At 34.8% G+C, this 18973-nt stretch overlaps 1 protein-coding gene across 2 annotated transcripts; it reads right to left on the bottom strand.

Annotated features, from left to right (window-relative positions):
• Positions 1-2527: 2527 nt before the first annotated feature.
• ttc13 (tetratricopeptide repeat domain 13) lies at positions 2528-18954 on the bottom strand. 2 transcript variants are annotated; one of them, XM_026233815.1, is made up of 23 exons: positions 18749-18954; positions 17628-17722; positions 17435-17510; positions 17259-17329; positions 16829-16894; positions 16050-16142; positions 15854-15970; positions 14613-14723; positions 14295-14377; positions 14061-14202; positions 12213-12387; positions 11516-11672; positions 11306-11436; positions 10190-10322; positions 10005-10097; positions 9258-9341; positions 8862-8946; positions 6962-7068; positions 5298-5433; positions 4666-4745; positions 3788-3866; positions 3623-3702; positions 2528-3532 (listed from the first exon to the last, which is right to left on the bottom strand). In XM_026233815.1, the coding sequence occupies exons 1-23, from the start codon at positions 18915-18917 to the stop codon at positions 3418-3420; spliced, it is 2478 nt and encodes an 825-aa protein (XP_026089600.1). In that variant the 5' UTR covers positions 18918-18954; the 3' UTR covers positions 2528-3417. The 2 variants fall into 2 exon arrangements, with proteins under 2 accessions (XP_026089600.1, XP_026089599.1); XM_026233814.1 differs by having other exon boundaries at positions 6962-7071; positions 18749-18917.
• Positions 18955-18973: the final 19 nt, after the last annotated feature.

Raw genomic sequence — 18973 nt, forward strand, 5'->3', positions numbered from 1 at the left:
CCCTTCAAGAGAACCATACAGTACCATCAGCACCCGCACTGACTGAGCCTAGCTTCTGTCTGAGAAAGAGCAGGAAACAGTGTTGAGGATCCAAAGAACACACATGCTGACTTTGGAACATTCACTACAACACAGCAGCACAACATTTAGCCTCGCCAAGTCCAAAGCTGGGTCAACAAGCTTTCGAAAGACGTCTTCCAAGCAACTGTCCATAATCAGAAATGGCTGAGGTCTGCTGCTGACTTTACTGCAGCTGTGCAGTTTTCTTCTCCTTTAATGACCTCGCTGTCCTTCAGATCAGTCAGGTGGTCTCTTCATGGAAACATCTAAAACACCGGAGCAACACAAAGAGGAGAATTATCTCCCTTCCCCAAGTATTGATTTTGAATTAGAATGACATGAAGAGAAATTTACTGCAGTTCAAAGAAATTCAACACAGTCACATGAAAAATGTAATTACAAATTAATTAATTAATTATGTGTGTTTAGTCCCTAATATATATATACTTAAAAATATATAATATTTCTCTAAACTAAGTTCAATATTTCTAATAAATAGCATTTAGGAAGTTTATTTCACCATTGTCCATAAAACTGATCATAACAATGTAACCATACATTTACTAAAGTGGTCCATATTTTACATGTTTCCATACAGCTGTTCACTTAATATGTTTCCATAAGACAGTATTACTATGGAGGATATTTCTTCTATTTAGCAAGGATGCATTTAACCGATTAAAAGTCACAGTAAATTCATTAAAACAATTACAAAAAAAAATCTCTCTAAAAAAAATCAAACCTTCTGTTCATGAAAGTATCATGAAAGTATCACAGTTGCCATGAAAATATGAAGCACAACTGTTTTCAAAATTGATAATAATAAGACATGCACAAAAATGCTAGAAATGGATTTCAAACTATTATCCAGAACTGATAAAACAGCTGTAAAACCTCTAAAAATGTAAAAACATCTCATAGACTTTGAATATAGAGTATGAGTAAGTGAGGCACTGATGTAATCACAGTCATAATGTGGAGTGATAAACTGTTGCAGCTGCAGGCCTTCATTGTGTTTCAGCAGAAGTACCCTGTCAGCCCTTCTGGACTGTGTGGATATTATGTGTTCATCTCACTCTTTAGTCTGAACGTGTATAAACCGTGTATCTGAGCTGAGCTTCTGGACTGCAGGACACTGAGAAAAACACACTGGACATCCAGACATCTCAAATAATCATCCCACTCTATCTGTCAATCAAACAAACCTCCATTCAGCACACTTAAAGGGATAGTTCACCCAAAAATCAAAATTATGTCATTAATAAAGTTTATATTTTAGATTTAGTCCGAGAGCTCTCAGTCCCTCCATTGAAACTGTGTGCATGGTATACTGTCTAATCATCTGGTGATGATTGCCCCATTAAAAAAAGTTAACAGCTTAAGTAATTTGTGGATTGATGCATATTGGAGACACGAACCGTTTAAAACGATTCAGTTCGATTTGGTGAACTGGTTCAAGAAGATCCGGTTACATCGAATGATTCGTTCGCGAACCAGATATCACAAACTGCTTAGTTTTGACACGGAAGACAAGACAATGCTGAATAAAGTCATAGTTTTTGCTATTTTTGGACCAAAATGTATTTTCCATGCTTTTAAAAAAATTCTAACTGACCCTCTGATGTCACGTGGACTACTTTGATGATGTTTTTCTACCTTTCTGGACATGGACAGTATCCGTACACAAAGTTTCAATGGAGGGACTGAGAGCTCTCTGACTAAATCTAAAATATCTTAAACTGTGTTCCGAAGATAAACGGAGGTCTTACTGGTTTGGAACGACATGAGGGTGAGTTATTAATGACTTAATTTAGATTTTTGGGTGAACTAACCCTTTAACTATCCACACACCCTTAATATGCCCACTAACATAAATACATTAAAACAATTAAGCACTTGAAAACAAGCAGTTTGTGACGCTCCTAAAGGGATACTTGATTAAAAATATATATGAAATGGGAGGGAAAATTATATTCTCATTGATTTTTGTTCCTCCTTTTCTACATCCAACGATGTTCTACCAAATCCGAACAGTTCGTTCAGAGCCCCTATTTGTGTGTTTTGGGTCACTACCAATGCAGAGCTAGTCATTAAGAGCTAGTGCTAAAAAAAAACAGTGAGTTAATAATACTGTACGGTTCACCGTTTATTAACAGATCAGATGATCTGGCGATCGCTGAACCTAAGCGCTGATTGGTTAAACCTCATCAGCGCTGAGTAAAGTAACATGTACCACGTGTCATATCTGTGGCGTTACCAGCAGCAGCCGGCTGAATAACGGCTGTCAGAGAAACTGAACCAGTTCAAATAATACAAAATATTACTTTGATTCACCGTAACTGACCAGTTAATTAGTCAGAAGCATCTATGGACATTAGATCATGTACCATCCAGTGGCTGACGACATTATAAATTATTTATTTTGTCCCACCAAAAGGAGACCAAAAAGAGACTGAAAACAACAAAACTGCTTTCATTAAATTTTATTGACCGTGGCTGTTTCAGCAAATTAAGTCACAGATTTTCCACTTTTTAAGTTTTCTTTGTGCGTTAAAGAACCTTTATGTCCCTTTGTGGGGAAAACAAAGCCACTGTTTTTCTCAATTTCTTCACAGGAAAATAAAGGAAACAAGTCTTTGCGCCAACCATGACATAAAAAACAGAAAATCTACTTAAAATGGTCCTTTAAGACGTTGCTAAAATAAAATTAAAGATTTATAAGATTGAGGAAAAAAGTCTTTTTTTCTTTTTTTTCTTGCTTTAAGTCAACTATAGATTAAGGCGCAAATGTTCCCAGTGTTTAAGATCACATGAACTTCTCCAGAATCTAATCAAACATTATTCAGACGAGCCTTTAAATACAGACAACCAAACCAAATATGAAGAAGCCAGTGTGGACAGTGAACTTCAAAAACATCTGCAAACATATTTCCCCACTGTGTTCAAGTATTCAGAAAGAAACTCAGAGCTGGAAAATATTGCTTCGTAAACTCTTTAAAGGGCATCTCTGCAACAAGTCACCAATTCAATTCTAAAAAACAAAAAAACAAAAAAAACAATGAAAAGTATAATTTAATAAACATTTCCAATTATATTCTGCTACATTACAGTTTTTTCAGTTCAACTCTTATAATGCTCGCAATCGCTGAACTTTAATGACATAAAGGACAACAGAAATGCATGTTCAATTTTAAATTTGAATAGTCCACAGCTTTCTCCATGTCTGTGTAAATATAAAATCTAAAATCAAAGAGAATTTGCACTGATATTTGATATGTAAAAGTGAGGACTGTGAGCACAGATGCCCTGAGTAGAGACGGCCCTTTGTTTTTTGAATATCTGGATGGTATTTGGAGTTCAGGATTTCTTGGGACAGTGCGAAGACGAGTCTGTGTTGAGAACTTCAATCATGGTCCTCGTTAACTGGAACGTCTCCGAAACCAGTGGAAGGTTCTGGTGCCAACTTGGCAAACTACAGAGAGTGAGAGAGAGAGAGAGAGAAAGAAGAAAGTGTCAGAGGTTTCCTACGTTTTTCCGAAGTAATAAGAACATGGGTATGTACCTCTTTAAGTTCATCCAACTCTTGACGGTCTTACTGAAGCGATCAGGACTGGCTGTAGTCATGGCCTCAAAGTCAAACAGCTGGGTGAACAACCAAAAAGAGCATTTCAGTGAGACACTTATAAAGAGCATGCACCTTTTTACAGTGCATGATTCATTTCTTTACCTTTCCGGATGGGATTCTGCCGAGCACCTCTTTCCCGCTGGCCATCAGAGCTCCCATGAGCACCGAGTACGCCACGACACTGAAGGAGAATAACATGCAACACATTAAACACACTTCTGAAATAAAATCTGCCTTCAGTGAAAACTTGTTAAGGTCACTTAATCTGTATGAGAGAGAAACAGACTTCACTTTAACAGGAGTAAAAAAAAAAAATGCAATTAAATATCAATTCATCTAAAAAAAATTAAGATATTAAAAATCAATGTACAAAGAAAAATCAACAAATGTACATTTATTTAATTCACTTCTTAATTTACAGCTAAAAATAAACACGTATATATTTATATATTTTTATTACAGGTCAAAAAGTTTCAATTTTGCGGGAAAATAATGTGAAATTAATGTAAAACAGTGCATTCAGATAGTATTTTTAAAGATGTATTTTAATCAATTAAAAAATGTTAACTTTAAATATCAACAGGTGATAACATGGATTTAACAAATAAACTGTGCTAAATGGATAAAAGCAATTATTGTTTTAATGTCATTTTTCTTAATTATGCATAAGTACACTACAAAGTAAAATAATAAAGTATAAGTTAAACTTTCTAAAACCCTATTTAACTTTTTTTTACTGATATTTACATGCATTTATCTTAAAATATCAAGCCACAACATTTAAATAATTTAAACCTTCAGGCTTTTCTACAACATGGATCACGAAAAAAAAAAAAACTTTAACGTTACATATTAAAATTGCTACATCGATAACTGATTTCTTCAGGTTTTAAATACCACTCATAGACTAAAGCTAAAATCCCTGATTCTCACGAAGGCAGAAATGTTGTCCAAACTGTGTGATTGAGTTGTTTTCGTACCTGGAGCCTCTGGACAGTGGCATGAGGTTACAGAAGTAATACACCAGAGAAAGAATTAAATTTAACACGGCATCTGCGTCCTACAGAGACAGAGGAGAGAAAGGCAAAAAAAAATACTCATAAAATAATGATGAATGATCCTTTTACCCAAAGCAACTTACTGTACAATGAGCTAAAAGGGTACAGCTGACTGTGGTCACAGTTTGGGGACCAATTCTCACTATTAGCTATGACTTTTGCATCAATAAACTCCTAATTTGCTGTATATTAAAAGTTAGTAAGGTAGTTAGGTTTTTATTGAAACTAGTGTAATTCACCAAACTATATTAATTCGTTAAGCCTTAGTTTGTACATGAGATTCAAATGTTGTGTGCTGCTTTGTGCAGTAATATAAAGATACAGGCGAAGATATCTGAGCGTCTGCATGTGTGTTTGTGTGTGTGTGTGTGTGAGAGACGAGACACACAGGTCCCAGAGCTCCCATGATTCACTGTGTAACAGGTCAGACTGGTGCAGACTGCCTTTACGTGACACTGAGTTTATCGTGACTCATGAACACACCCCAGCCGTCCCAGTACAGGTTCAGCAGGAGACGGAGGAGATGCAGACAGACAAACAGATGCTAATCTTACCCCGAGTTCAGTGGAGAGCATCAGGGCTTTGCCTTTGGCAGTGAGGTCTTTATAGAGCGCTTCAATTTCTGACTGATACTGCTGCGTCCTCTCATCTGTGGTCTGAGTCTCTACCGAAAACAGCATGTTCCCCACTCTAACAAACAAGACAACATTATAAGCATAAGACACACAACAAGGCCTGGATCTCTTATCAGGTAATCAAAAAAATAAATAAATGATATGCAGCGTTAAGACATGGTTTGCGTTATGAAACGTGTAAGAACTAAAATGGTACAACCGACTGCTTTATTACTTCAGTTGATTAATGTAGATTTAAAAAATAAATAAATAAATAAATAAATGAGAAATTTTAGTTTTCTATGTTTCTTTAGAGGGGATGATTTAGAAATGAAACTCCCCCGAGGTTTTAACATGATGTAAAACACATTCACTGTAAAAAAAAAAAAAAAAAAAAAAAAAGACTGCTGCGATCATCTATCACAACTTAAAAGAACAATAACGTGTTGTTTCAACTTGAAGTAAGTGTTCGAGCTTGACTTAAAATTATAGTTTAGTTACCAAAGTGTATTTTAGTTAAGTAGGATATTTTAATGGAAACCTGCTTCCACTTCTGAATAAAAGAAATATAAATATTTTAAAAATGTATCTTCGTCTCTTAAAATTCTGACATTTATTTCGCAATTGTGAGTTTACTTCTCGCAATTGTGACATAACTCGCAATTCTAAGATATAAACTCATAATTGCGAGAAAAAAAGTCAGAATTGCGAGAGAAACGTGTAATTGAAGTTATTTTCACAACGACCTTCTTTACGTGGTTTGTGTGTCGGATGAATCTAATGTTTTGAGATGTGATTTTTATAACTAATTGCAGCAACATCATATGAAATTAGTATTAATAAATTAATCAGTACTAAACAGGTGGCACAGAAGAACACAGAAGTGGCTTGTAGGTACATGTTCAGATGTTTAATGTGGCTCAGAGGTGGCATGAGTGCAATTACATTCATAGATCAATTAATGTTTACATTATAACATTTTGAATACAGAAATATTAGTATTATGATTTAAATAACTAAAATTTGTGTGCTAAAAATGAAACTAAATCAGCCAGCGGTGGCAAGTCACTGAATCATTCATTCAATCGATTCGGCATTGTGCTAGAAATATTACTATTATTTAGTAAAATGTATGTGATACTGCTACTACTGTTGAAAAATTTAATATATATATATTTCTTCAATGTTTTAATTTGAATAGCAAATCCCCTTTATTTACCCAAAAATGTATTTTTAAAATTTAATTAGTTAAAAGACAAATGAAATTTGGATGAAACTTGTTTACTGTTTTTCATAATTATATAACTTGTAGAAACATTTGTAACACCATTGTAAATAAGTATAAAGAATGGCATTGGTTTTATTTTTAGTGATGATAAATTTGTGTGTTTTTTTGTTTAATTAGCATATATTTGTGTTGCTTTGGTACCGAAATTGGTACTGAGAACTGTCGATTTTCACTGGTATCGGTACTGAATACTGAAATTACTAATCACATCAATCATCTCCTGCATATGGAAGCCGTGAGATTATAAAACACGGCCTGCTTCATCCCATACACTGAAAACACACCAAAGAACGTGGCACAATAGTTCAGTTCTCACCGATCTCCGGTGATGGTGATGGTGAATCCGTCATACTCTTTCCCAGGATCCTTCAGACTGGGCACTTTAGAGTTAACCGTGAAGCCGTCTCTGGTTTTACTGTTGAACTGCTTCAGATATACAAACACACACGGAAGCACATCAGAGAAACATCGTCTTTCTGCATCCGCTTTAGAAGAACATGCATAAGTTTGTAAATAAATATGTCTATTAATAAACACGAATGCAAGTGTCAAATGCCAAGCATAATTATGAGACGGCAAATAAAACGATTAGCATTCATTACACATGTGTTTATCAAAGATCTGGCCTAATATTATATTACACACTCATAACTGTCACGTGCAGAGGCTGTTACAGGTGAAGCGGTTTCTTTAACCAGCATTCGTTATTGTTCCCCGTTCTCTCATACACTTTTAAAAATGCCATTTATTCATGTGATGCAAAGCTGAAATTTTCAACATCATAACTCCAGTCTTCAGGCACATGACTTTCACAAATCATTCTTGTATGCTGATTTGGTGCTCAAGAAACATTAATTTTTATTAAAACTGTGCTAAAATACAATTTAAAAGCTTTAAAAAGTAATACTTTTACACAACAAGAACACATTAAACTGATCAGAAATTACAGTAAATACATTAATAATGCTATAAAAGATTTCCATTTCAAATAAATTCCCTTCTTTTCAACTTGTGAATGAATTCCAATGTAAATATATATATATACACAGGTCTCCATGGGTAAAGGAGATTTATTCTATTTTTGAGGAGGTGGATATGTTGTATATCTACAGAAATAATTTAAGTTGTAATGTCAATTCGCTTAAACATAAGCTGTTAATGAAATATGAAGAAAAATGGTTTGAAAATGTTTTATTAAAGCCAAAATTAAGAACATATATGCATATAAAACAGAATTTTAGTCCAGAATTATATGTTACATCTCATTTACCTAGAAGCCAAAGATCTTTGGTTGCACAGCTGAGATGTGGGATTTTGCCTTTAGCCATTGAGGTTGGTCGATTCAAAAATACTCCAGAGGAAAATAGATTGTGTGTGCTATGTGATCTTGGTGAAGTGGAAAATGAATCTCATTTCCTTTTGTATTGTACACATTATGATGATCTAAGGGAATCTTTGTTTCTGGAAGTTACACGACAAATTTCTGAAATATTTTGGTATGCTGATGATCAAAAATGATTGTGCTTGTTTAACTATGATGTGTTTAAGTTTGCAAACTTTGTTTCAAAGGCTTGGAAAAGAAGGCAAGCCAGTTTATTTAATTAGATTTAATTTTGTTCTGTGTAGGACTATGGGTTTTTATGGGTGATTATGTGAATAAATGAGAATACATGTGTATAGGAATACATACATGCATGAATTTGAACACATATGTACTATTATTATTATTAATTCTATTACTATTATTTGGGGAGCAATGTATTCTATGTACTTTGGATCTGTCTATCTGGTACATCTATCTTGTATATTAATCCTCTTACTTATGATTATTAATGTTGGTGTCTTGTAAGTCCATGCGGGCTGGGCGTAATTATACGCATGACACAATAATAAAACTTCATTCATTCATTCATATATATATATATATAAGTTGATAACTGTGCTTGAATAATTCTTGCACTAATATTTTTTTTTGTTTAATTCTTGCACTAATATTTTTTTGTTTGTTTCTTATAGCCAAAAAAAAAACCTAAACAAAAGAAAACTGAATTTATCTCACCTGGTCAACTGTTAGAGTAAGAAAGATGCTTCTAGAGCTAGAAACTTGTCCAACCAGAAGGATTACTTTATTTCGCTCAGCACACACATTATCGGGTTAATGATTACTAAAGATAATAATGAAATGCTTAAACACTGATGTTTAACACTCGTGGTACCTTCATGATGGGCAGCAGATCCTCCACTTTATTCACATTTTCCAGAGCCTGCTTTACGTCCTGAAGCCCACGTGGGTTATACGCCCTGACGGAGAGAAACACACACACGCATGAAGAGAAAGCACTTTAATACATGCACATGAATAAAAGATCAACTCTGTGAGTGAATGCATGCATGAATGAGGCAAATACATTCAAATAAGGGGTTTGAAGAAAATAATGAATGAAAAAAAAAAAGTGAAGTGTTTTAATGTACAGGGTAGAAAATAATATGACCACTACAGTTCAAAACTTTGAGAACAACTTTAAGAACAGTACGTTTTTTTGTGTTTACAATTATCTTGTTTTATTTTTTAATCAGTGGCAGAAGCGGGCTTCCATAAAAAAGATACTCACCCGTGATAAACCAGTATTCTCTCCTTTACGAAGCTGAGAATACTACTGAAATACTCCAGATATCTGATATTAATGATCTGCCCTCTGAGAAATAACAGAAAAACCATTAAAACACCATGAAACAGACGCAGCAATAGAGTTTCAGGCCTGTTTGACACCACAAGCATGACCAGCGCATGTTATAGTTTCAATGCAGCTTTACAGAAAAGTTTCAGTGAGAAAGTATTCTGACAGGAAGTAAAACTATTCACACTCTGCTAAAGCTCAAAGTGTGAAATCGGCTGTCTCTTCTCTGTACAGAACCATCATTAATGATAGCAATGCCGGTATACACAATATCAGTAATATCTAATGTGCGTATGGCATCAAGGCTTCTCTGTACCAAGTGGCATGAAGTATATTTATGGACAGCACACTGTAGGGCTACTCGAACTGGCAAGCTTTATCAGTTATTATCATTACTGTAAGCTCTTAAAGCAGGGTGGACTCTAATTGGGTTTACATTTTTTCATCCCGCATCAACAGAAAAAAAAAAAAAAAGTGATTTTAACAATGTTGTTCTTCGTGTTGTTTTCAATACAGTTGTGGTGCGTAGTGAGTCTTAAAATAATTAATAACACTTCATGGTTATTGTTATCATCCTTCGTATAAACAACCCTTAAAAGTCCTTTAAAAAAGTACTTAAGCGATTAGGACTGGCAGCTTTACAGAGCAAATGACTGGGTAAACTGAGGGCAGACGCAGCACCTGATGAGGTTAATGTGGTTGTTAAATCCTCTGCTAAGACTCCTGGCAGGCATCTGATCCAACCACAGCACAGGCTGGTCTGGATCTGCAATCCTGCTCACACACACACACACACACACACGCAGCAAACATCAGTCACCAAGCTTTGGGAACACCCTCCACAGAGCCGTTGGCTGGAATCTGACCTTCTCCATTTCACTGCGATGTCAAACATGTCTCTCCACTGCAGCTGTCTGGTCTTTCCATTGACTCGAACCTTGGAGTTGCTCCAGGTGCGCTGCATGGCCTGCATCACCTCTATGGTGGCCAAGCCCATCGCTGCACAAAACACCAGACAACATTAACAATGCAATCCAGAAATAAGATGACCTGAATGCACCACTTCTATGAAGAGCATGCTTTTCTTCTTTTTTGATATGACTGGTTTGATATAACGAAAATAATTAATATTATTTAAATGGAAAAAATGTAAATCATATTAATAGCTTGGCATACAATTTATTTCAATTAATTCTAAGAAGAAAAAAAAAGTAAAAATAAAAACAAATATATATATTTTAATAATAATACATCACTGCTATCAACAACCACTTGTGTAAGTAAATAAATAAACAAATATTATATATATATATATATATATATATATATATATATATATATATATATATTTACACACACATTTTTTTTCATTAGATTATTTACCTATATAGACAAGAGAATGTTAATGACAAGGATAGCTCAGGTTACAAAAAAAAATAGCAACTCCTAAAGATTTTGTGATATTTAGAAATTAATTATTTGTTTATATTTGTTTAAAAAGAAACCTGTAAAAATCTATTTAAAAAAATAATGATTGTTCATGCATTCGAGGTGCAAAGTAAATATGTTATGACATTTTTAAGTGAAGGCTGCATTACTTGATTTAATATTTTTTATTATTTAATACTTTATTTTTAAACTTTTCTTTAAATACTTGTATCACTTTATTATTTTGTGATTCTCTGATCTAAAAAAAAAAACTATACAAAAAAATTAAACACTAAAAATTGGACCTAAAAACATATGTAAAATAATGACTGTGTACAGACTGTTTGTGTTTTTATTTTTCTGATTGTTGCTCCACATGATACTTCATATATATATATATATATATATATATATATATATATATATATATATATATATATATATATATATATATATATATATATATATATATATATATATATATATATATATTAGTAATTAGAAGATATGAAAGAATGGTATGGTTGTATTATGTGCGTGTGAAGAGCTCTGACCTCGGTGTATTCTGAGGTTCGGTAAGAACCCTAATGTGTCGTACTGCATCAGTGCTCCGAGGTGATCCGCTGTACAGATCAGCTTCTGCACTTCAGCAGAGTAACTGTCAAAGTTCTGAGGAAGAACATCTCTGCAAGGAGGAATAAAGAAGAAATGAGATGCAAATGATGCCAGCAACACAAAAAAACTCATTCTGCATCGAAACTCACTTAATATGAGGCTGAAGTCCAGGCTGTTCTTCATAGTCCTCAATCAGGAAGGGCAGATTTTTGGCCCAGTGGTTCTTAAAGTTTCCAGGCAAATCCTGATCAACGTTATACTCCGCCACCGGGACATCCAGATGAGAGTGTAGATAACGGGAGTATTCTGTCACATTACATGAGGAAGAAAAACAGAGCACGTTTCAACTCCAAATCACTGACCTAAACCATTCAGATGAACCTCTTATTAAAGGGGGTAGACCAACTTAATTATATTTATATTTTTAATGCAATATGATTACTATAATATACATACACACAAGTGTTCAAAAGCTTGGGGTCAGTAAGTTTTTTTATTTCTGAATCTTTTTCAAATAAATGCTATTCTTTTGGAAATCCAAGAATAAAAATAAAAGATAATAAATTAACAAGGAATCCTGGGAAAAAAATATCACGGTTTCCACGAAAATATGAACAGCACAATAAATAATAGACATTATTTATAGAGATAATATATATATATATATATATATATATATATATATATAATAGAATGATCATGTGACACTGAAGTGATTTCTATATTTAAATGCTATTTCACATTACATTTGTATTGAAATTTTATTAATGAGAAGAACTGATCTGTGAAGCATTGTGTAATGATTTTTAATAACATCAAACAGATGATATGGCTCTAATTTCTCACCTCGGAGATATTTGACTTTGAGATACTCAGAGCTGGCCTTCTGTCCCAAGAGAGGGTCGTTGAGCATGACTTTAGTCTGAGCTTTAATGCCCTCGTAGAACTGGCCCATGGTCACGTGACTAAGCCCCTTCATGTACTGACACACTTCATTATAGGGCTCCAGCTGCAGACATCTCTGAAAGACCACGTGTTAAAACACCAGTGAAACAAACAGACACAGGACAGCACAGCGCACGAATCCAAACACAACGGTCAACATCGGACCAGAATCTTTCTTTGAGCTTCAATACAAGAAACGATACGAGGAAAACACAACAGTGTATAAGTGACACATAAGTATAAGAGTATAAATCAATGCTATTGATATTGTAAAGAAGGACTTTGGAGTAGCACTACTCTAGACAGGTCATCTTGACTGAAAGAAAAGTCTACTTGATCTTCCCAAATAAGTGAAATGGATGAATCCATTTAAACAAACAATCAAAGTTTGGAAAAAGCATTTAAAGGAACAGTACACCCAAAAATGTACGCATACTCATGTTAATGCAAACCCATTAGGACTTTTGTTTGGCTTCACAAACACAATTTTCTGTGTCAAACCAGTTCTCTGAGCTTCTGTTTGCCGTATTCAATGTGATCTATGTATGTGTGATAATCAATCTTTTCATATATTCATATGGATCACTTTTCCTTTGTCTTTATGAACTTTTTGAAGAATCAAGGGTTTTGGTGGATTGGGCATTTCGATGGAGGAACAGAAATCTCTCAGGTTTCTTTAAAAATCTTTATTTGTGTTTCAAAGATGGACTAAAGCCTTATTTTTGGGTGAATTTGTTTATAAACTCCACTAGCAGCATTTACTGTCAATTACAACATAAGCTCATTTTGAGTTGGCCCTCACTTTGTAAAAACACCAAGTAGAAAACAATTATTTGATTACAAGTCTATGGTTGAAGATATTCTGAAATTATATTTAAGCATAAATGTGAATCCTGTATTTTTGTTAAAGCTTATAAGAGCTGATATTAATTAATCTGTATTCTTCCTTATATTCTTTTTACTGCAATGTAATATAGGGCACTCAGTTCTCCTTCATTCATGAATGAATCAGATGTTCAAATGAATCAACTGAATGAATGATTCAGTGATAATCAGTGACTTGCCGCCACCTGCTGGCAGTTTAGTTTCATGTTTAGCATAGAATTTCAGTTATTTAAATCATTTAATATTTCTTTAATAAGAGAAATAATTTACCAATCATATGAAATAAATAAGTATTAATAAAAGTATTAATAAATGAATCAGTACTACACAGGTGGCACAGAGGAACACAAAAGTGGCTTGTAGGTACATGTTCAGATGTTTAATGTGGCTCAGAGGTGGCATGGATGCAATTAAATTCATAAATCAATTAATGTTTATAATATAACATTTTGAATACAGAAATATTAATATTATGATTTAAATAACTGAAATTGTGCGCTAAAAATGAAACTAAATCAGCCAGCGGCGGCAAGTCACTGATTTTAACACTGAATCATTCATTCAATTGATTCGTTCGAACGGCTGATTCATTCAGGAATGAAGCGCGTGACTGTCTTTATGAACTGACGGAAAACTTTAATCCCAGAGTACTTCCCATTAAAACTGATTATTTACTGGGGAATAATCTACAGTGGGATTCGATTTTATCTATCAAGAATGGTTTTGATTGGAACACGTTGGGTTATGATATTAACATTCATTATATTAAGCAAACGGTCTACTTCAAATCGATTTGACTTCATGTTGTTTTTAAGGATTACTACTGCCAACAAAGAGGTAAATACAACACCATTTGGGACGCACCTTAAAGTTGCCTATGGCCTCCTGCAGGCTGCCGTGGTGGTACAACATCATTCCTCTGAGCTGGAGAGACTGGATGTGGTTCTGATCCAGTAACAGAGCTTTCTGGAAGCTCTCCATAGCATTCTCAAAATCACCCAACTCCCTGCACACACACACACACACACACAATTGTCTGCAGAGAAACATCTGGTAAAAACCGACTGTTCAAATCAACATGAGTCAGTAGCACCTCACCTGTAAGCTTGACCCAAGCTTTTATATGCATCTATGAAGTCCGACTTCAATTTGAGAGCTTCTTTAAACACCTCGATAGCCTCCTGCGAGCAGAAAACGTTTTGTTAGTAGTGTAAACTCTAAGCTATGCCACTTACTGTAAATATAGACAACTGTCCAATTAAAAATGGCATATTTTTTTTTTTAACTTGAAACTTTCTGCTGTAAGAACTATGGACCAGTCCTTACATCGAACCTACATAAGGCTCTTGAATTAGGCATTATGCACTGGCTCTCGTTTATACAAAAGTACTGCATTTGTGATATTACTTTTTTTACCTTAAGGAGGCCCCTATGGAAGAAGGTCAGGCCTTTGTAGAGCATCGCGATGGGCTGGTTCTTCTTCAGCTCTAGAGACTGCTGGAAATCCTCCATGGCTGCCATATAATCCTGAGTGACAATGAGAGAAAGGAAGATAGCTGTAAATAACGAGGGATTAAAACTACACCATCATTCAAAAGTTTTAAGAAATTTCCATTCATATTTTTATTCAGCAAGGATTCATTAAACTGATTAAAAGTGACAGTAAATATTTTTATACCTATTTTAAATCAATGCGGTTCTTTTGAACATGAAAAAATGTATCACAGATTCCACAAAGATATTAAGCAGAACAACTGTCTCCAACACTGATAATAATAATAAATATTTCTCCATTCTTCATTAATCACTCTAATTTGCTTATTTGGTGCTTGTGTGACACTAAAGACTGGAGTAATGATGCTGAAAATTCTGTTTTGCGTCACAGAAATAAATGATATTTTATAATATATTAAAAAAATATTGTTTCATTAGTGATAATATTTCACAATATTGTTTTTGAAATATTAATTTTTACTAATAATTTGTACGTTTTTTTTTAATAAAATAAAAGCATCCTTGGTGAATTTTACAGACCATTTAAAAAAAAAACTGACTGACTGATAGGAACAAAACAAAATAAAATTATTAATTAATACTGATGTCTTAAAGGTACAGTACTAGCAACAACAGCCAGTTTGCTTCGTAGGGTCAGAAAATGGCAATGGAAAACTAACAGAGAAGTCACATTAGCATAAAAAAAAAAAGAGGCACAGATGTTACACACAAAAATATTCGTAAGTGTGGCGAAATATTTCACCCTTATGCAAAATTCCCCAATTCTTTTTAAAAGACTGGATTCCGATCATGAAAAACTGCAGATCAACAGTTGAAGTGACTGCACCTTAAATTACGACTGCTTCACACTACAATAAATACTTATCTCATGAGATTAAAATTGATTACTCATGATATGACCCCTACAATTAAAACAAAATCACTGTGCATCTATTATGCATCAGTCAAATTACTGTTCAACTGGATAATAATAAAGATCTCCACATGATAAATCTGAAGGTCCTGGACTCTGTCCCCAGACAGACCCAGCGCTATCTGTCCACTCAGGACATGAAATGAAGAGATCTATACGTTACAATAACACTTAAACAATCTATTTGTTTACGTGCCAGATAAGCCGGCTGTGTGATGTGTGTGTGTACCTCTGATATGAAGAGCAGTGTTCCTCGGTGTCTGTAGAGTCGGGCTGAAGGCTGCAGCTGTATGGCTTTAGTCAGGTCTGACAGAGCTTCACTGATGCGGCCCAGAGGAGACAGGATCTGAAATCACACGCTTCATCGTTACCACTAAACACTTCATAAACGGTCTTCATTTGTAGAAAAATCAACCATCCCTCACTTCTGCCCTCTGCTCGTATACTTCCGGTCTGTTGGGCTCCAGTGCGATCACTCTGCTCAACTCATACAGAGCCAGGTCTGCGTTCTTTATGTCCTTCAGAGAGAGAGTTACCTTCGATTATATGTTCAGCTATGGCTAGAAATGCACATATATTTAGCAGTGTTTGCTAAACCAACGTATATACTAGTGGTCGACCGATATGTTTTTTGACAGCCGATACCGATATCTTGGAAAGCAGGGGGCCGTTAGCAGATATGATTATTTTAAAATAATTATTATTCATATTTAAGAAATTTGAAATAATTTGTCAATGGGTTCAAAAAATAAATGTGTAAAAGAAACATACTTTAGATGACAGTATTTTTTTCACAAATAAATGAATATTTAATAAAACTATAATTAAAAAGGAAGTAAACACTGTAAAAATTCACAGCTGGATTCGACTAAGTTTGCAAGGTTTGTGAAATTAAATGTTCATTAGTCATTCAAAGATTTGTTTAAATTATATAAATGCATATTAGCTTAATGCTGACGGCAAACGAGAAAGTATTATAATGTTTGCCTTTCTATTACTAATAGGCCTAATATAAAAGCAATCGTTATAATACTTTCTATATACATTAATTCCTTTGTTTAACCGTTCTATCTGATCATTAGACAGACTTCTATCTGTATTAGACAAAGGTGTTCAAGACGACGATAAACTTATCGGCCGATAACCTTGCCGATATATCGGTCGACCACTAGTACATACACAATCGTTCAAAAGTTTGACTGACCTGCAGGCTCTTTTTGCCGTAAGCTATTCCCCGTCCATAGATGGCACTGACCAGCTCAGGATCTCCCTGATGATAGAGGACCGTTCTTTTGTGAAAAAGGGCTTTTAACAAGTTCACGATTACCACACAATCACCTTAACCTGAGTTAGGGTGTTACTCAGATGACTGAATACAGCTGATATACTAATATTCACAACTTTCACTTCTAGAATGCGGATGTAAGATATTCAATGTAAAATAAATAATAGCAACTTTTTATCCAACTGATTGGATCATGGAAGGTGTACAATAACAAGGAAACTACAAGATAACCAAGTGATTCAGCCTGAAAATCAATCGTCTAATTTGAGTAATTACCCTTGAAAAAACCACAATACAAGATGTTGATTTTAACACCAGATGAACACTGCATCATTACATCAAAACTGACCTGTAGCAGTAAGGAAAAGTGCTTGATAGCTTCATCATAGAGGCCATTTCCAATGAGAACGTAGCCAATGGCTGAAAAAAAAACACAACAGCGTTAGCGGAGAACATTAACCAAAGACAAGTGCAAAATACACACTTGCCAAAGTCAAAACAATGAGAAACACAGCTGACACACACCAAGCTCTTCATTGGTATTCTGGTTTTCCACGGCGAAAGGAAACCGACGCTTTTCGACAAACAACTTTGCCTGATTCTGTGGTGAATGAAAGAAAAATGCGTCAGGAAGTCGGTAAATAAATAATGACAGAGTTTTTATTTTGGCCTGAACTATTCCTTTGACATTGTGCAATATGATGCAAATGCAACTCACAAGTATTTTTTCTGCATTAAGTGAAAAGATGGACTCGCAGGGCGGGTTGCTCCCCTCTTCACAGTCCGGATCCTCCAGCTGCAGGATAGACGACTCTGATGGACACAAAAATAAATGTGACAGATAAAATGACTAACCAAATGACTATTTTGAACTATCATTGGTTTCTGACTGGGTTTGCTGCAGAACCCAAGTCTAGTGGAGACCAGATACAGCACCCAAATCATATAGTGCTTATAAAATAACAAGTTAAAACAAGTTATGTAAGTGAATCTGTATTAAATGTAGTCTATATTGTTTACACCATGCATAGTTTTGTTCATTGTTTTTTAAGGGGTTGTTCACCCAAAAATGTTATTATTTACTCACCCTCAAACAAAGAAGCTATAGAAAAGAATGTTGATAACCGAACAGTTGCTGGTGGTAGCCATTGATTTCCATAGTGTGAAGGAAAAATTATAAAAAATATATAAAATAATAATAATAAAAAAACCTATGGAAGTCAATGGCTACCCATTAAACTATTTGGTTACCATTTCTCAAAATATTTTCTTTTGTGCTAATGAGCTCATTATATTCTTTCATTAGGAGTTACTAGGATTGTATTTCAAGGCTCCTTTGGATCAAAACACAATCTGAAACAGAATACCAAGTCACAAGGGTAACAACAATAGTTTGAGACACGATACCACAGTTTCTTCCTATAGATATTATTACTATTGAAAACTGGACTCATGCTATCTGTGTTCTCATGGCACTCAATAAAAGTTACTTCAAAGAATGCCATGAACATTTGAAACCACCATTGTATTGTCAAGCTACATTTGCTGAACAATCTTAAACCCAATACAAATCTTCTTGTCCTTCATATTGCTAAGAAACATGCGTGATGCACCAGTATTGCATGCCATGCATTATCTGAGATTCTGCAAGTATTTTGAGAGTTGCTGCATGCATGATGTGATGTTTTGCTGAATGCCCAGAGCTTCTGCATGTGTAATGCGAGTTTCCCCTGTATGGTCTTTAGGTTGTGCATGTAGGATCCCGTCAAGCTCGAGTCACAGCAAGCGGAAGAGTGTGAATCAGAGACACATTTACATCAGGACGTGACAGAAGCTCACCGCAGTCCGCCGCATACTCCTCCCACTCGGCCGGAGAGCTGCAGCCGTGCTTGTGGAGGTCGCTGTTGAAAACAGTCAAGGTGGAGAAATACTCGCTGGATAAAATAGCTCCACATAAGTACATAAGCGACAGAGCCGCCAACACAACACCCCCGCCAGCAGGTGCCATGTTGTGAGTGACGTTATGAGCAGGTGAGGAACGGTGCTGTCTGGGGAATGTAGTTG

This window comes from Carassius auratus, chromosome 45 (genome assembly GCF_003368295.1).
Source record: "Carassius auratus strain Wakin chromosome 45, ASM336829v1, whole genome shotgun sequence".
Taxonomy (NCBI): domain Eukaryota; kingdom Metazoa; phylum Chordata; class Actinopteri; order Cypriniformes; family Cyprinidae; genus Carassius; species Carassius auratus.

Coding starts and splice junctions, on each gene's coding strand:
- ttc13 (XM_026233814.1), bottom strand. CDS start 18,917: ATGGCACCTGCTGGCGGGGGTGTTGTGTTGGCGGCTCTGTCGCTTATG. Junction 16,895..17,258: donor ACTTTTCCTTACTGCTACAG/GTCAGTTTTGAT, acceptor CTCTATCATCAG/GGAGATCCTGAGCTGGTCAG. Junction 16,143..16,828: donor ACGGCAAAAAGAGCCTGCAG/GTCAGTCAAACT, acceptor CTCTCTCTGAAG/GACATAAAGAACGCAGACCT.